The sequence below is a fragment of the Mustela nivalis genome (assembly GCF_964662115.1).
Source record: "Mustela nivalis genome assembly, chromosome: 18".
NCBI lineage: Eukaryota > Metazoa > Chordata > Mammalia > Carnivora > Mustelidae > Mustela > Mustela nivalis.
This window is the reverse complement of record NC_139037.1, coordinates 8,390,289-8,406,486: the sequence shown is the minus strand read 5'-3', so window position 1 is coordinate 8,406,486 and position 16,198 is coordinate 8,390,289. Positions and strand designations below refer to the sequence as shown.

General features: G+C 48.7%; 2 protein-coding genes across 10 annotated transcripts in view; one reads left to right on the top strand and one right to left on the bottom strand.

Moving 5' to 3' along the window:
• The window catches only part of WWOX (WW domain containing oxidoreductase), a 958,224-nt gene that overhangs the window by 931,641 nt on the left and 10,385 nt on the right, over positions 1–16,198 (top strand). For 3 of the 7 annotated variants that reach the window (XM_082711170.1, XM_082711169.1, XM_082711168.1), the window contains one exon: positions 3,654–4,858. In XM_082711170.1, the coding sequence (XP_082567296.1) occupies positions 3,654–3,842 (189 nt within the window). In that variant the 3' untranslated portion in view covers positions 3,843–4,858. Of the gene's footprint in view, positions 1–3,653; positions 4,859–8,174; positions 9,838–16,198 lie in introns of those variants that run through there. The other 4 variants (XM_082711171.1, XM_082711172.1, XM_082711165.1 and 1 more) reach the window with 4 other exon arrangements.
• The window catches only part of MAF (MAF bZIP transcription factor), a gene marked incomplete at its 3' end in the record, with an annotated part of 332,573 nt that continues 321,192 nt past the window's right edge, over positions 4,818–16,198 (bottom strand). For 2 of the 3 annotated variants that reach the window (XM_082711161.1, XM_082711160.1), the window contains one exon: positions 4,818–4,953. In XM_082711161.1, the coding sequence (XP_082567287.1) occupies positions 4,818–4,953 (136 nt within the window). The remainder of the gene's footprint in view (positions 4,954–16,198) is intronic. The other variant, XM_082711164.1, reaches the window with a different exon arrangement.

The window sequence follows — 16,198 nt, the reverse complement described above, 5'->3', positions numbered from 1 at the left end:
CATGCTGACAGCTCCAAAGTGATGGCCAGTGGTTATCAAATAAATGTTGATGAAAAGCAGCTACTTAACATTTTCATCCCAACAAAGGGTTTTGGAAGGACGGATAATTTAGATCTCCCGGCCTCAACTATAAATAAACAACTGCTTTTTAAATCCCACCTTTCTGTAGTTGCTGATTGTACTGCAAATCTGACAAATGATTTCTGAAAGAGAATGATGGACCCTTATTACCAAGATACTCTTAACTTAATCCCAAACAAGAGTCGTAGGTAATCTTACATACACGATAAAGACTGATGGCGCGCTTCTCCTCTGGCAGCTCGCAAATGTTTGACTAGATCGGCAGTGGCATTCAGGCGTGATGAAAGATTCTGCCGGGCTTCCCAGAAATGTTCAGGCCCCGCGTCATCCGCTCGCTAACTCACGCCGCGTCCCCGGGATGGAGCTGCGACACCCAGTCCCGGGGCTTGCAACAGCGCGCAACCTACCGGCGTCCGAGAAATCGCTCTCACCAGTTCACGGAGGGGAGCCCGCTGCGCCAGCCGGTGTTCCTGTGTCAAGTGTCGCTGTTCTCGGACCACGGCGGATCGTGCGCAGCGCTGCCGGCCGGCAAGACGTCGCTTCACACATCTCCCGGCAGACTTGTTAACATCACTTCCTTCACACGCTCTTTCATCTTTTCCAAGTTATGTACCGATGCCCCAAAAAGTGGCAGGAAAGTCATTCGACGGTGATTAAAGGGCTCTTTAAAAATTTTTTTATCAGTTTAAAAACTGTTATCTTGGATCAGCAGTACCGGCTTACTGACTAATGAGATTGCCCTCATGTGGCGCCATCTCGTTCTCATGACAGGCAGGCCGAAAAGCTGATGAGCCCAAATCAGAACTTGTTATTCAACTGCCATCACATCTGGTCCCATAAAGATGTCACTCAGAGGCTGCCGTGAGCACGGCTGAAGAGAATTCCCCGGGAAGCCAGGAGGGAGCAGGGCTGGGGCTGAAGGGTGCGGCACTGCCCACGCGGGGGCCGGAGAGGACGGGCAAGCGGGCGCCCGCTGAGCCGAGCGAGACCCCAGAGGCCGGCTCTGCCGGGCGCCTGCAGCTCACCTGCGCCGTGGAGGACACGGGCTTTGCGCTCAGGGGCCCCTCCTGCCCCGCGTCCTTCTCCAAAGCCAGCCTCGCCGGGGATGCTACTGAGACGGTGCGTCACCGAGCCTTGTGGCCAAGGAATCAAAGCCAGCTGCTCTTGGGAAGAGATGGGCCTTTCTAAAACCGACGGTTTCCAGCCTGGCAGCCACACCTCAGCTGACGTGAAACGAGCTCGACAGCACTTGCCGTCAGGGTGCGCGGACGGCCAAGCCCGGCCCCCCAGCTCCCTCGTCTACCTGATTCTGGGTCAACGGCAGTGTGGAATTTCTCTGCAAAAAGACCAATCCCACAGTACAAGAGTGCACCGTGCTATCGTTTCAGAAGGCCACAGGGGCAAGACAGCACAGGGGGTTTGGAAGAATTCCGCTTTCTGCTCTCCCCAGTGGCCGGTTCTCATCTCCTCCGGCCCGGACAGCGCCCGATCACGGCGGCGCTGCGCGAGCGCTGACCGCACCGGGCGCTCCTGAGCGGGGCGGGGGCCGCGGTTTGGGGGACGAGCTGATGGCCAGTCACCTGACCACCCTTTGGTGGTTCTGGCAGCTGCAAAGTCAGATGGAAATCTCAGATACCCAGAAAATTACGCAAAACACCATCTCCACCGGAGCTCTGCTCGGGGCGGCGGCCGGGAGCGCACTGGGCTGGAGAGAGCCGGGTGCGCGGCTCCGTTCTTCCGTTTGTCTTCAGAGGCACTTGGCTTGCCTTTTCCCCACGTGGGATGCAGAGGAGTCAGATAAACCTCTCAAAACTCTTTCGATAAATGTGCCAGGTGCTAAGCTAAGGGTTATTAGAAATGATAATTCAGTGAGAGGAAATTTGGATGACATGAGCTTATTTTCATTACACTTGAGCCACACAAATCAATTCGAAAATAGCTGAATCCAAGAAAGTAACCGGCTGTCTGGGGAGTGGGCATGGTGAGGGGCTTGGGGAAGTTAAACACCAATTACTGTTTAATTAAATCGAAGTCATGCTGGGTGTTCAAATTCTGAAGTAATGGACTTCTCCCACCCAGTCAAGCACCAGTAATCCTCAGAACTCAAGTCTGACGATGTCCCGCCCCCTCCGCTCGCCCCGCACCCCACGGTCCTGTCACTTCTCTGTGCTGACCATTTGCTTTGCACAGAATTCAAATATGACCATAAAAACTGATGCTGAAGTCCTCTGCTACCAAACAAAGGAAACCTCAAGCCTGCTTTACAGCACTTTCCTAAAATTATAACACCTGGAGATCCTGATTCTCAAAATGACGTTGGCGTCCAAGGGTTCTAGAGCATAATCACAGGACGCACAAACCAAACCCCCCGGGGCGGGGGGTGGTTTCTCCACGAAGCTCTCTGCTTGGGCACAACGTCAACCTTTTAGGGGCAGGAGAAATAATAAGCTTCGGATGGGGACAGAACTGCGTTTCCCACTCTGTCAATGCCCCGAGTGTCTTCTCTAATGGTGCCCTTGTCCCCATTACCTCTCCCATCCTCTTCCGCCAACCCCTCCCCATCAGCTGGTAATTAGTGGGTGCAGCGAGGGCTGTGATGCACATAAATAATCATAAGATGCCAGATCAACTGTATTGGTTTTAAATTAGAGCTGTGCCTACCATGTCTCCCTACGAACACCAGCCTATTATTTTTAATTACGGCTTGCAAAGCAAAGTGATTTCTTGCCCTCTTTGCAGCACCCCTGACGGCCCCGTGTCAGCCGGGATGATATGGTGCCCGCCGGCATGCGCAGCCCTAGCCACAGCACCAACTGTTACTCAAAAGGGGAATCAAAAGTACTCGATCGCGCTCATCGCAACTTACAAGTTGAGGTGGGCTGAGAAGAAAAGTCCCCCCTTCGTCACTGTCCTTTTGCAAATACAGGGTGAATATGACATTAACAGAAAGGTCTTCACAGGCTCTGGATGAATCAATACATGTGTCGTGCGTCTGCATGAGGCCCGTGTGTACGGCAGGGGCCGGTGTCTGTGTGTGTGTCAGACATTTCCACACACCACTGAAAACTTCCCCTAGCAGCACTGTGAGCAAAAAATAAAGATCTGGCACCAGTCCCTTTCTATCTGATGGGCCATTAGCGTGGTTGGTTTAATTCAGACAGAAGGTTCTAGAAACATCTTGGTGTCAAGTTGCATCATTCGTTGAGAAGTCAGAGGGTTGGGTGCATTTGTTCTTGGGTGCGCAAAAGGTTGCTTGCTGTCTTTCTCTCATTCCTCAGAAGAGACCTCTGCTGTGACTGATTGATACGCATATTTATTTCTGAAGCCTTTTCCTCTACGAGGCGTAAAAAGGGACACCAGCAGAGTTGGTGAATTTGCTTTCCCAGGATGCCACATCATACCTGTACAGTCACGTGCTGAGCTCAGTGCCCTTGGCCATGCTGAGATCCAGATACTCCCGGACCAGGCAGGGTGACGCTTGCTAATTCGCAGACAGAATGAAGTCAGCTCATCACCTCTTTTCTTTAAAAAAAAAAAAAAATTTTTTTTTGGTCTTTTGTCTTTGATTTCAGCAACAAGGAGCTGCCACCACCGTCTACTGTGCTGCTGCTCCAGAGCTGGAGGGCCTCGGAGGGATGTACTTCAACAACTGCTGCCGCTGCATGCCGTCCCCGGAGGCTCAGAGCGAGGAGACGGCGCGGGCCCTGTGGGCGCTCAGCGAGAGGCTGATCCAGGAGGGACCCGGCGGCCAGTCCGGCTAAGCGCGCGCCCGGTGAGCCTTGGTGCGCGCACCGACCCTGCGCGTCTGCGCCTGCGCAGCTGCCGCCACTGGACCTCTGCCACCTAACTAGCCAGGGGCTTTCGGTGTCCCCCCCCCCCCCCCCCCCCCCCCCCCCCCCCCGACACAGATCCGCCAGAGCAGAGGGAATACGTACGAGTAGTCACGACAGAGGGAAAAAAATACCGAGTACCGACGGGAATTACAGGGCCCCGGGGACAGTCTTTTCTGGGGCTGGGCGAGGCTGGCGTCTCTTTGCTTCCCTGGTGGTGGCCTGTTGGAAGGGGAACGCTGAGCTGGTATGCAGGCTCCTGTGTCCCTGTGGAAGCCCGGGCTGTTCTCACGCGTGGCTTACAATAGCCAGGCGCCCTCTGTCCCCTCCCCCTGCCACCGCCACGGCCCCACTGTAGCTGGGAGCTGGCCGAGGTGAGTGTTGATCCTTTCATTCGTCCTGACCAAGCCTGAGTGGACGCAGCAGTGACTGGGGGAGAGAGCTCTGGGGTCCCTCTTCCAGCCAGCCAAAAGAGAAGTGACACTTAGAAATGGGGGGCTAGACACAGCTGGTGGGTCCCAAAGGACTGGCCCAAGCCCCTTGCCAAAGCTGCCCAAAAATTCTTGATTATTACAAACAAATTTTGCAACTCATTCCCTAGACACCTTGGCGGGCAAGAAAGGAAGCATTGCGTCCATGAGAATATACAGGCGATGGAGGGGCAGAGGAGAAAAAAGTTGTTCCCCTTCCTTATTCCTCATTTGCAGTCTGAAGCAGCACCTGAGGGCGGAGGTTCCCAGCCTCCGGCTCATCCTGCTGGAGCGCTTCCGCTTCGCCTTCCTCTGCTCCCGCCTAGGCCTAATAAAAGAACATGCGTGAAAATTATCACCTGAAGGTTGCACTGTCTCTGTAAATGTTTGTTGCAGTTTTGTTTTTTGTTTTGTTTTGTTTTTTTAGAAAAGAAATCTAGAGGAAAAATAAAGCGCTTCTTGTAGATGCCAGGAAAACACCGTCTTGTTTCTTCTCAGAGTTTGTTTTTGTGCTTTTGTGGCTGTCTGTGGCCAAGTTGTCTCCCGCGATTAGCATGCCAGCATCACGTTTTCTGTTGGAGAAAGAAAGAAAAGTGACTATTGTTTAATTTTACCTTGAGAGGCTTTGTTATTACTTCTAGTGGGTTCTTTTGGCCCTCAGGGCTTTGCTCCCCTGTAATTAGCAAGTTCTTGGTGACCAGTCTGTGCATCAGAATGGGAGCAGTTGGGGGTCTCTTTTCCACTCACCCCTTTTCCCATTCCAGTAGAGACGTAAAGAAATGCACTTTGGCCTGATGGAGGGAATGCTTTTGCTGAAATACCAGGTGTGATGTGAAAATCACGCAGATTCCCTGCACTAAGCCCACTTTGATAACTCAAACACATCTTTTCCAGTAGGATGAGTGGAGAGGGGGCTGCCTCTAGCTCAGCTGTAGGCCTTCGGTGAAGGTAGAAGTTAAGCCAGTGCAAAGAAGACACTGGAGTATCATCAGCCAAGGTGATACCCAAACTATCAAAGAGAACCAAGGGAGAATCTGCTGGCTGCTGCCTTCCTGCACTTTCAAGGTCAGTAGGCTAATTCCCATATGGACCCTGCATCAGGAGGGTAAGGAGCAGTGAGTATTCCCCCAAATCAAGAAGCTCAGAGTCAAAGTCTTCATATAGTCATTTGCTCAACAAGCCCATACTCGGTGCTGCATTGTACAAACCCAAAGTTGAGGCTAACTATCCACCTTCCCTGCTGTGTGTCAGGTCTGTAGGCATCTTCATGTTGCACAGGTGAGCAAGTGGATGCCATGAGTCTCACTCCTTTTTTAGCTTATTCTACATCCAAGGCTGCTATTGCGCACCTTAAAGTGTGTGTGTGTGCATGTGTGTGCACGTGCACGTGATATAGTAGCTGTGTAATATATACGCACAGTTACTGCATGTGTTGATCGCCACTGTCACTGCTACAAACTGCAGATACTGTTTACTGAGTGTCTACTATGTGCCAGTGCCTGGCTAGGCACATCACACCCATTATCTTACTTTATGCTCACGTGATGGAACTAGAGCTTTACAGAAGCAAAGAAACCTACTGATTGAGAGTCGCTACTCTGAGCGGCAGAGTCAGTATCTGAATCCAGGTCCCTCACCTTCCACTCCATGCACCTTCTGCTACTTCGCGCTGCTTAACTGGTAACCTGTAGACCAGCGGTATATACGTACTGAATTTATACGACGAGTGAATTACAAAGAAAATTATTTGGTTTTGTACCCAGGCATGGGACCTGGCTGTTTTCCCAGTGCCCAGCACTGAGTAGAAACGTGGCGAATTATTTCTATACATGCCATCTTATCCAGCACCACCATAACCAGGACCCGAGGGCCTTCCCTCGGGTCCTGGTGATGATGGGTCTACATCTGGCCTCGCTTCCCCAGCTTTAACTGCTGATGGTCTCCGTGTCCAGAGTTCTCTGCTGTGGCACAGCACCGTGGGACCCGCCCAGAACGGGAGGGAGAGCCGCTTGCTCCAGAGCCCTTTTCTTGGCTCTCCCTCCCAAAGGCAGCCAGTTTTCACTTCCATGGCTGGTCGAGGGAGACCCTTCAAACGACAGGAAACAAGAAATGGAAGCATCCCCAGTCAAGACTGAAGCTGTGGCTTGTGGTTTTGCTGTGTAACATGGGGCGATGGGGGGTTTGGTCTTGAACTTCAGTGAAGGAAGCCGATGACTTTCATCAAGGTCAGCACCAGGCCAGGGAGCCTGCCTTGCTCACCGGCTGCCAGTTCTGGTCACCAGCAGGTACAATGAAAGAGGTTTACAATGAAAAAGCTTCTAAAATAGCAACCCTTCCCCCACGGGTTAACTCTGTGCACCTTTCAACACATCCAAGCTAGTTTGGTTGAATTCATTTCAGAATACTAAGGGACATCACAGAACACTGCTCTGGATTACGCCTTTTTGATGTGTTAAGGTACCAACACTAAAGGCGATTTTTTTTTTTTTTAAAGATTTTATTTATTTATTTGACATTTAGAGATCACAAGTAGGCAGAGAGGCAGGCAGAGAGAGAGAGAGGAGGAAGCAGGCTCCCTGCTGAGCAGAGAGCCCGATGCGGGACTTGATCCCAGGACCCTGAGATCATGACCTGAGCCGAAGGCAGCGGCTTAACCCACTGAGCCACCCAGGCACCCCTAAAGGCGATTCTTAAAAAGAGAACTATCTGGTTGCCTGCCCCTCTTTTCCCTTTTTCCTCCCGCGAATTTTCTTATTTCGGTAATTTTACCAGATGCCGAATATATCGGCTTGCTGGTTGGTCATTGTTTGGAAATTCTTCTGTTGGAGTACTTAGGTTATTTCTAGTTTTTGCTGTTAGAACTAATGGCTCATTTAGCATCTTTATGCTACATACAGCCTTTTTCTCCCGTTAATTTACATCTGCAGATAAGGAACTATTGGGTCCAAGAGCTCTTATTAGGCTCTTACTGCATCTCGCCTTATGCTGTCTGGAAGGAGTACGAGCAGCAGAACATGTTTCTGTTTTTGTTTTTTGCAATCTCATCCCAACTGGGTATTGCTATTTAGGTTTTTTTTACATATACTTTTAAAAGAGTATTTATTTATTTATTTATTTATTTATTTATTTATTTATTTGAGAGAGAGCAGACTGGGGTGGAGGGGCAGAGCTCCAGAGAGGGAGAAGCAGGCTCCCTACTGAGCAGGGACACCCCCGACGCGGGATCCCAGGACCCTGAGATCATGACCTGAGCCAAAGGCAGACTCTTAACCAACCGAGTCACCCAGGTGCTTTACATACTTTAACTTCATGTTGTCAGAGTCTGTAACTATTTATATAAAATACCCTCAAGCAGCCAGTCTCCTTATTTAAGGCAAAAGCACTTTGTCTTTCATTTTCCCACTGGACCAAGTTCAGAATTTTTAATTAGAGTAGAAAGTCCAGGTGAGCCTACATTCAGTTTGGATAGGAAAAAGACCAAAAAAAGCCACCACAATCCCACCTCTTCACCACGTTATTCAACCATCGAATGCCCTGACTCCCTTGCAATCACCAACAGAAGCCCCCAGGACCCCGTGTGAATTCCCTGTAAAAACCTAAACTAACCACGCAATGAACCACGGGTTTGTTTTGACTCCCATGGGCAGCCCCCGAGCTGAAGGGCCGTGCGCTCTTCCGAAACGCGCCACCCAGTCAGGAAGACCCCAGCCCTGAGCCGGTCTGTTTGCAAGCCACTCCCGGCTGCATCTCAAGTGCGGGAGAATAAAAAAGCTGCCTTTCATTTTCCCCACAGATTATGCAAATAGGAGGTGTCCACCACTCATTCAGATGAAAGAGGCCGTGTGCCTCCTCCAGCTCTCCTGACTGCGTGACGTCCACGGGGAGTGTGTCCTTCTCTGGAGTCACGACCGTTGCTCTTTTGAGGCTGGGCACCCCAGAGGACAAGACCCACTTTTATGAAGCTCCGTTTCCTGAGTGCTTCCTAAGACGTCATGCAAAATTTGTCCTTTTAAATCTCACTGCTTTTGAATTAAATGTCACTGTCCCCTTTAAACCAATGAGAGAACACTTGAATCCTGGGGCCACCACTTCCTGTGTGACGTTGTCCCAGAAATTTCATCTCACTGAGCCTATGAGTCTCCAAACCACTATGTCTGTGGTTTCTCTTGCCCTCCACCTTCATCCCTCCGGGTTCCACCTCCTACACTCAGACTCGTTTAGACTTCTCTAAACAGAACAAGTGTGGTTTCCATCAGTAGTCTACCTGAAAATGGTTTGATTCCTTCTCTATATCCTTAAATACAACTTATGAGATTGAGTGTTGAGGGGGGGAATCCTATCATTGTATTTAAATACAGTTGATCTTAGAAACAACTGCTGAATCATTTTCTGGTAAACAAAATATATTGCTGCTTTGATTAGAAATGTAAATTAAAACTCTTCACAGTATATGGATAGAGTGCACATACCTCAATATAAAAGCCATCTACGAAAAACCCACCATGAGTATCATTCTCAATGGGGAAAAATTGAGAGCTTTTCCCCTAAGGTCAGGAACACAGCAGGGATGTCCACACTCACCACTGCTATTCAACACCGTACTAGAAGTCCCAGCCTCAGCAATCAGACAACAAAAAGAACTAAAAGGCATTTGAATCGGCAAAGAAGTCAAACTCTCATACTTTGCAGAAGATATGATACTTTATGTGGAAAACCCAAAAGACTCTACCCCAAAACTTCTAGAACTCATACAGGAATTCAGTAAAGTGTCAGGATATAAAATCAGTGCACAGAAATCAGTTGTGTTTCTATACACCACGAACAAGACAGAAGGAAGAGAAATTATGGAGTCGATCCCAGTTGCACCCAAAACCATAAGATACCTGGGAATAATCCTAACCAAAGAGGCAAAGAATCTGTACTCAGAAAACTATAAAGTACTCATGAAAGAAATTGAGGAAGACACAAACAAATGGGAAAATGTTCCATGCTCATGGATTGGAAGAACAAGTACTATGTTAATGTCTATGCTATCTAGAGCCATCTACACATTCAATGCAATCCCTATCAAAATACCATCAACTTTTTTTCACAGAAATGGTAGAAATAATCCTAAAATTTATATGGCACCAGAAAAGACCTGGAATAGCCAGAGAAATGTTGAAAAAGAAAACCGAAGTTGGCAGCCTCACAATTCCAGACCTCAAGCTCTATTACAAAGCTGTCATCATCAAGACAGTATGGTACTGGCACAAAAACAGACACATAGATCAATGGAACAGAATAGAGAGCCCAGAAATGGGCCCTCCACTCCATGGCCAACTAATCTTCAACAAAGCAGGAAAAAATATCCAATGGAAAAAAGACAGTCTCTTCAACAAATGGTTCCCCAGTTGGGGAAATTGGACAGCCACATGCAGAAGAACGAAACTGGACCATTTCCTTACACCACACACAAAAATAGACTCAAAATGGATGAAAGACCTAATTGTGAGATGGAAATCTATCAAAATCCTTGAGGAGAACACAGGCAGCAATCTCCTTTACCTCAGCTGCAGCAACTTCTTCCTGGACACATCACCAAAAGCAAGGGCAAAAATGAACTATTGGGGCTTCATCAAGATCAAAAAGTTTCTGCACAGCAAAGGAAACAATCAACAAAACCAAAAGACAATAGACAGAATGGGAGCAGATATTTGCAAACGACATAGCAGATAAAGAGCTAGTATCCAAGATCTATGAAGAATTTATCAAACTCAACACCCAAGGAACATATAATCCAATCAAGAAATGGGCAGAAGACATGAACAGACATTTCTGCAACGAAGACATCCAGATGGCCAACAGACACATGAAAAGGTGCTCCACATCCCTCAGCATCAGGGAAATACAAATCAAAACCTCAATGAGATCCCACCTCACGCCGTCAGAATGGCTAAAATCAGAAAAGCAAATGTGCCCAAATCCCTCCACTCAAAATCAGCCCAATAGTCTGATATATTTTTCTCCTACTCTTTTTAAAAACGTGCTTTACAATGTATTTCGATCTCTTCAGTTTTAGCATTAGAGTTGTGATTATACTCTGTACAGTTTTATATGTTTCAAACTAAATAAATTCTTGATAAATCTTTTATCCAGATTTATGATCCTGCATTCAGTGGACAGATACCCCATAGTTGCATCTGCTTGTTGTTATCAGAGTTAAGCTTCCTCCACGGCCATATTCGTTCATGTAAATAAAATACATATATTGGCATAACATTTCAGGGGGTGTGTTGTTTGGTTATGTCCATAACGTGGATCCCAAAGAGAATGCAGGTTCAAACTAGTATGGAAATTTTTAAGGCCACTGGCAGGCAACCTTTTCTGGGCTGTGCATGTGGCCGGTTTGAACCTCTGCCAAGACGCTTCCTCGGCAAGAGCCGGCGCGCTCTCACCCACGTGCACTTGCTCTGACCGGTTCATTTTCCCCAGATGCTCTGCCGGCCTGGCGCCTGGCAGTGCGCGTCTCACTCAGGGCTGCCCAGTCAAGTCCCGGGGTACGGAACCTCACAGGAGAGGGCAGGAGCTTTGCATCAGCGAAACAGAAGAGGCTGAATGTGAAAGAACCCAGCTGCGTCTGCGGGCTGCCGGGTTTGCCAGCTCCCGCTAGTGTCACAGGGCTAACTGTTCTGCTTAAGAACCTACGGAGAAAGTTTGCAGACTTTCTTGGCGACGTTGGTGAAATGTTCCCAGTTCCCAGCGTGGTTCTCTGAGACAGGGTTCACCCTTAGACATGGTCTTGGGGGAATTTTACCTGGTGTGGCCTAAATTTGAAGGACTTTATGATCAAGCACTTGGCTTTTCCCTCCTTCAAGCAGCTGCATCCAAACCCATCTCAGGGAGAGAGACTGACCAGATACTTCTAGATGATTTGGGAAAATTTTCAGTCAGATCACCCTTTTTCCTAAACAAGATTCTGAACCTTCTGGAAGCCTGCATATAGCTCAGAAAATTCTCCCAGACTTCAGAGCTTCAGCACTCACAAAACATAGAAATAAAAGACACAGAAAAACAACACTCACACTTAGGTTTATATAGACTTATATGTCTATATCCTGATATGTCAAATCTCAGTGTAAAAAACAGGTACTATTGGTAATAATAAATACTATTTAAAATGAAATTATAGTGAGCATTATTAGGAATACAAACCAGTCCGTCTGACCCAGAAATTCAAGTTCTAAATGTTAATCCTAAAATAGGACAGTTCTTCTAGCCTGAACAGGTGATAGCAGTGTGTGTGTGTGTGTGTGTGTGTGTGTGTGTGTGTGTGCGTGTATGAGCAGAGGTAACGAGAGCTTTGGAATTCAAAAACCACTCTAACATACTAATGGATCTGAAAGGTCCTATTTTAAAAACAATTTAACGACGTTCAACCCCAAACCCCTTGAACACAGGACTCTGTTTTTTAAGATACTAATACAAATAATAGTGTTCTCCAGAACACAGGTGGAGAAATGTTTCTCTTAAAGCAATAATACTAATTAATAATAATGATGCTAAAAAACTGAGCTGAAATGTCCCAGAGTTGGAGGCATTTCCTGGATTACCACGAAATGATGTCGTGGAAGAAATGTAATTGGCTGAAATGATGTTTAACAGATTAGGTGAAAAATGCCAGTTATAAAGGAGTTTATAGGGTATGATCCCATTTTTGTTAAACAAATGTAAATTTGTACTGTGGCACATATAAATTATGTATGACGAGAAGGGACTGAACGGTTTTAATAATAGTTATCTCTGGCTAGAGGAAACGTAGGTGACTTTTTGTCTCTATGCTTATCTGCATTTCCCACATTTTCTACAGTGAAAGTATGTCCTACCACATTTAAAAAAGTAGAAGTTCTCCAAAGACAGACGAAACATGCCAGTGACTACAGACCTGCCCAGTGGCTTCCCTATACATTGGAGTGCAGCTGTGGGCTGATCGAGCCCAGTAACTGATACTCCAGAAGGTTCTCTGAGGCTGACATAGTGACACAAACAGAACCTCTTTCTAGTTTCACAAGAACAGGGTGGGGAATTTAGGGCTGCGTGGCACGAAGTACACAGGAAAAATAAAAGCAGGTAGATTATTTTTGGTCACTTCACAGTTTAAAATAAGTGGCACTGGCTGATTTATGCCTCTCATTGGTGTGTGTGCACAGACACCCCCCCTCCCTGTGGCTTTGGCCAGGTGAGTGCCCCACACGAGCCTTCTCTCTGCCAGAGCTGGATGTTCGGCCAAGGCTGAAACACAAGCTCCAACTGTTCCACTCCTCACCCTCCCCCAGCTCAGTGCACTCCTGCTAACCTTGAGCCTCCGTAGCCGGCTCCCGCAGAACCCAACCGGTAGGAGCCATTCGCCAAGCCCCTTTTCACTTTTCATTTTATTATTGCTTGCTAGAGCCTGAACTCAGTGACGAGCCAAAGTATCGGTTCTGTCTATTCATTTGATCTCTGCTAATGTAACTTTTGTTTTTTAAATGCTGTTAGAAAAGTAAAGTCACATGGGCTATGTTACACTAAATAAATACCAGCATAGAAAAACCCATGGGGGGCACCTGGGTGGCTCAGTGGGTTAAAGCCTCTGCCTTCGGCTCAGGTCATGATCTCAGGGTCCTGGGATCGAGCCCTGCATCGGCCTCTCTGCTCAGCGGGGAGCCTGCTTCCTCCTCTCTCTCTGCCTGCCTCTCTGCCTACTTGTGATCTCTGTCTGTCAAATAAATAAATAAAACCTTTTAAAAAATAACCCTTGAAAGAAGGATCTGGACATGAAAATACCTGCAAACCCCAGCTTCGGGTTGCTCACACTTTTCTGACCCTTGGCTCCAACTTCAAACCCTTCTCGTCAGGTTCTCCCGGGGCTGAACTACGAAGCCAAAGCCAGCTGCTCGGGGGCCCGGGTGGGGGTGCGGCGGGCGGAGGACGGGCGCAGCCTGCAGTCCCTCCCAGGCCTCCCACCGGGGTCCACTTGGGTGGGAACTGGAGCCGGAGGACCACTGACCGACTCCGGTGAGCGCGGCGACCCTCGCCCAAGCGCACCCCATTTTCTCCTTCCAGCAACGTCACGCTGGGTCTGAGCTGGCACAAGGTGAGTAACACCAGAGCAGACCACCGAGGATCGGGAGGACAGAGATGTCCTTGAGGAAAGCATCTAAGTGGTAGAGCAAGCCCAGCGAGATGAGCCCGGTCTCACTCCTCACCCTCCCAGCTGAATGACCCTGGGGCGTCATCTGCCTCCTTGGAGCCCCCAGGCCCGGGAACTTACGAAGATGAAGGGCTTGTTCAGCACCTGGTTCATAGAAGCAGGTAAAAAAAAAAAAAATTTTTTTTTTAAATTTTTGTGACTTGAACTTTAAATCCCATGCCCCTCACTGGCCGGAATAACTCTCCTGCTCTTTTGGGAACAGGGCTTGGAGGAGCCGTGGACACAGCAGTGACAGTAACAACTGTTAGGGGAGGGGCTTGTGGGTACCCAAGGTTCATCTAGAAGACGGGTGTCTTGCAGGACATCTCTACTGAACACCTGCCCCAACCCTACACCTGCAGTTAGAGCTCCCTTTCCATTGTCCGTGGAGCTCACTCCGGACTCGGAGAGAATGGCCAGCCCCAGAGGAGAGCACAAGAGCCATAGAAGTGTCAGAAAATTACGAACAACCTGAAGCCAGGGCCCGGTGCTCAGGCAGTGAGGGGCACTGCCTAGAGGCCATGTGGTTCCTCATCCATGCGGGGACAGGGGAGCGAGGACATCGGTGAGCTGTTCGAGCCCTGGGGTCTCCCGTGCGCCATGCAGAGAAGTGGCGCGGGGCAGGAACTTGGTTCTGCACGAGGCACCTGATGGAAATATCTCTGATGGAACTCCTCTCCATTTCCAAGTGCGAAGTGCTGGCTTTGGTCCTAACCTCGTGGGGAGAGTGGTCCTAGATTCCCCTGTTCTCAGAACGAGCTGAGCTCCGTGACTCCGAAGCTGGCCGCCGCCTGCGTATTAATTTAACTCCATCTTTTGAGCCCTTCCACATGCAGTGATAACCACACAGCACCGCCATCTAATTATAAGGAGCTCTTATCCATTTGCAGGATAGTTGCTTATGGGAAAGAATTATAATAAAATTTAGCACTACACCAAACCCTCCATTCTGGAGAGGTAAACATCAGTCACCCAGCGAGAATGTTAGCATCCAGTCACATGCTTGCTGAGCGAATCTGCAGAAAAGTTCTTGCCTTGAGAAAACATCCCTGGTTCTTAAGCAGTTAACTTCCTAGAACTGAATCACACAGAAACGTTCTGAGGAATGGGCACAGGAGGAGCTAATGTCAGAGGAAGCTCTTTCTAGCACCCTAATTTGACCATGACGTCTGTCCCGTGGCCTGCTAAGGGGCTGTTGATGTGGGCACCACTGGACGTGGCAGAAAGGACGTGCAGGAGACAGACTCACAGACATGACTGAGGGGGAAACACTGCGCTTCACGTATGTCTGAGCGCTGGACTCGACGTCAGGCACAGGAAGCCTGGCCTTGACCCTGCCTTGGCCTTACTGGTGGCCTTGAGCAAACGGGGCAAGTCTTAGCGTTATCACCTGTGAAAACAGGCCCATGGACTTTGAAGAATGCTACAGCCCAGAGAATCCCTGCATTACAATGAAATGAGCACAGGACACATCCCAGGACCACCGCTGATCAACCATCAGCAAGAAGTAGTGCCTCTCTGGTTTACAAAGAGGCTGCCCTGAACATGCCCACTCCACACGGCTGCTTTTAGAGACGGAAGAAATGAATGAGGCGGGGAAATCGCTGGCGCCCGGGCGTGCAGTGGGTGTCTGTTTCCCATCACGCAGCGTCCCTTCGGAATGGGACATTCTAAGATGACAGCCCCCCCCTTTGTTTGAATAAATTGCACTTATGTAACAGCAAAAGGGGCCCCCGAGATCCTCGGCCACCCTTTTATTTGGGGGCAAGTCAAGCACACATTGGATTGCCCCCACTTCTCCTCAAGAGTGTCTTCTTTCGTTCAGTGGGGGTAGGGCTGCATTCTGTCCGTATCTTCGCCCCAAATTTACGATCCCCCTTTGTCGAATGCTGACTGAAGTTTGTCAGGCGGGTCTGGTTCAGATGTTTATTTTTAAAATCACCCCAAAAGCAATGGAAATAAGAAATGTCATGTTTTTCTGTGTAGTCACATTAGCTTGGCCTCTGGAAATGGGGAAAAAGAGCTTAGAGGCAGACCCGACAGAACAGCCAAGCCACTGTTCCCACCTGGATACGCCGTCCAGAGAGGAGGCGGCTCAGCTGGAGAGGTCCCCAGGCTGGCTCTTTGCCAGTGCGCTCCTCTGGGACAGGGTACTGATGTCTCCAAAAAGCCCAGTGCTTTTGGGGGCAACTGTTAATGACCCAGGCAAGGACAGGGGAGGGAGATGCTGCCATTTTGGTATGCTGACCTGGTTTTGGGGGTAAAACTGGACACGAGTTCTTGCTGCATTTTATCTTTTAGCCTAAAATCAGATACGTACCTAAAGGAAGTCCTATGGGAGTGCAGTCTAGGTCCTGAAAATCGGAAGAAGTGGAAATAAAATGACCTACGTTCTGGGGCGGAAGACCGCGGTCTCAGCACCAAGCACTAAGGGAAAATGCTTGTTTGCCCATTTGATTCAAGTGTGACTTGTACCTACATGTCATTGGCTGTCTAGTTATCAGGCATCCGCCCGCCTATCTTTCTATCGGTTCACTCCAACCCATTGGTAAAGGGAGGACACACACTGCAGAGAGAAGAAAACAGGAAAGCAAATATTATAGAAA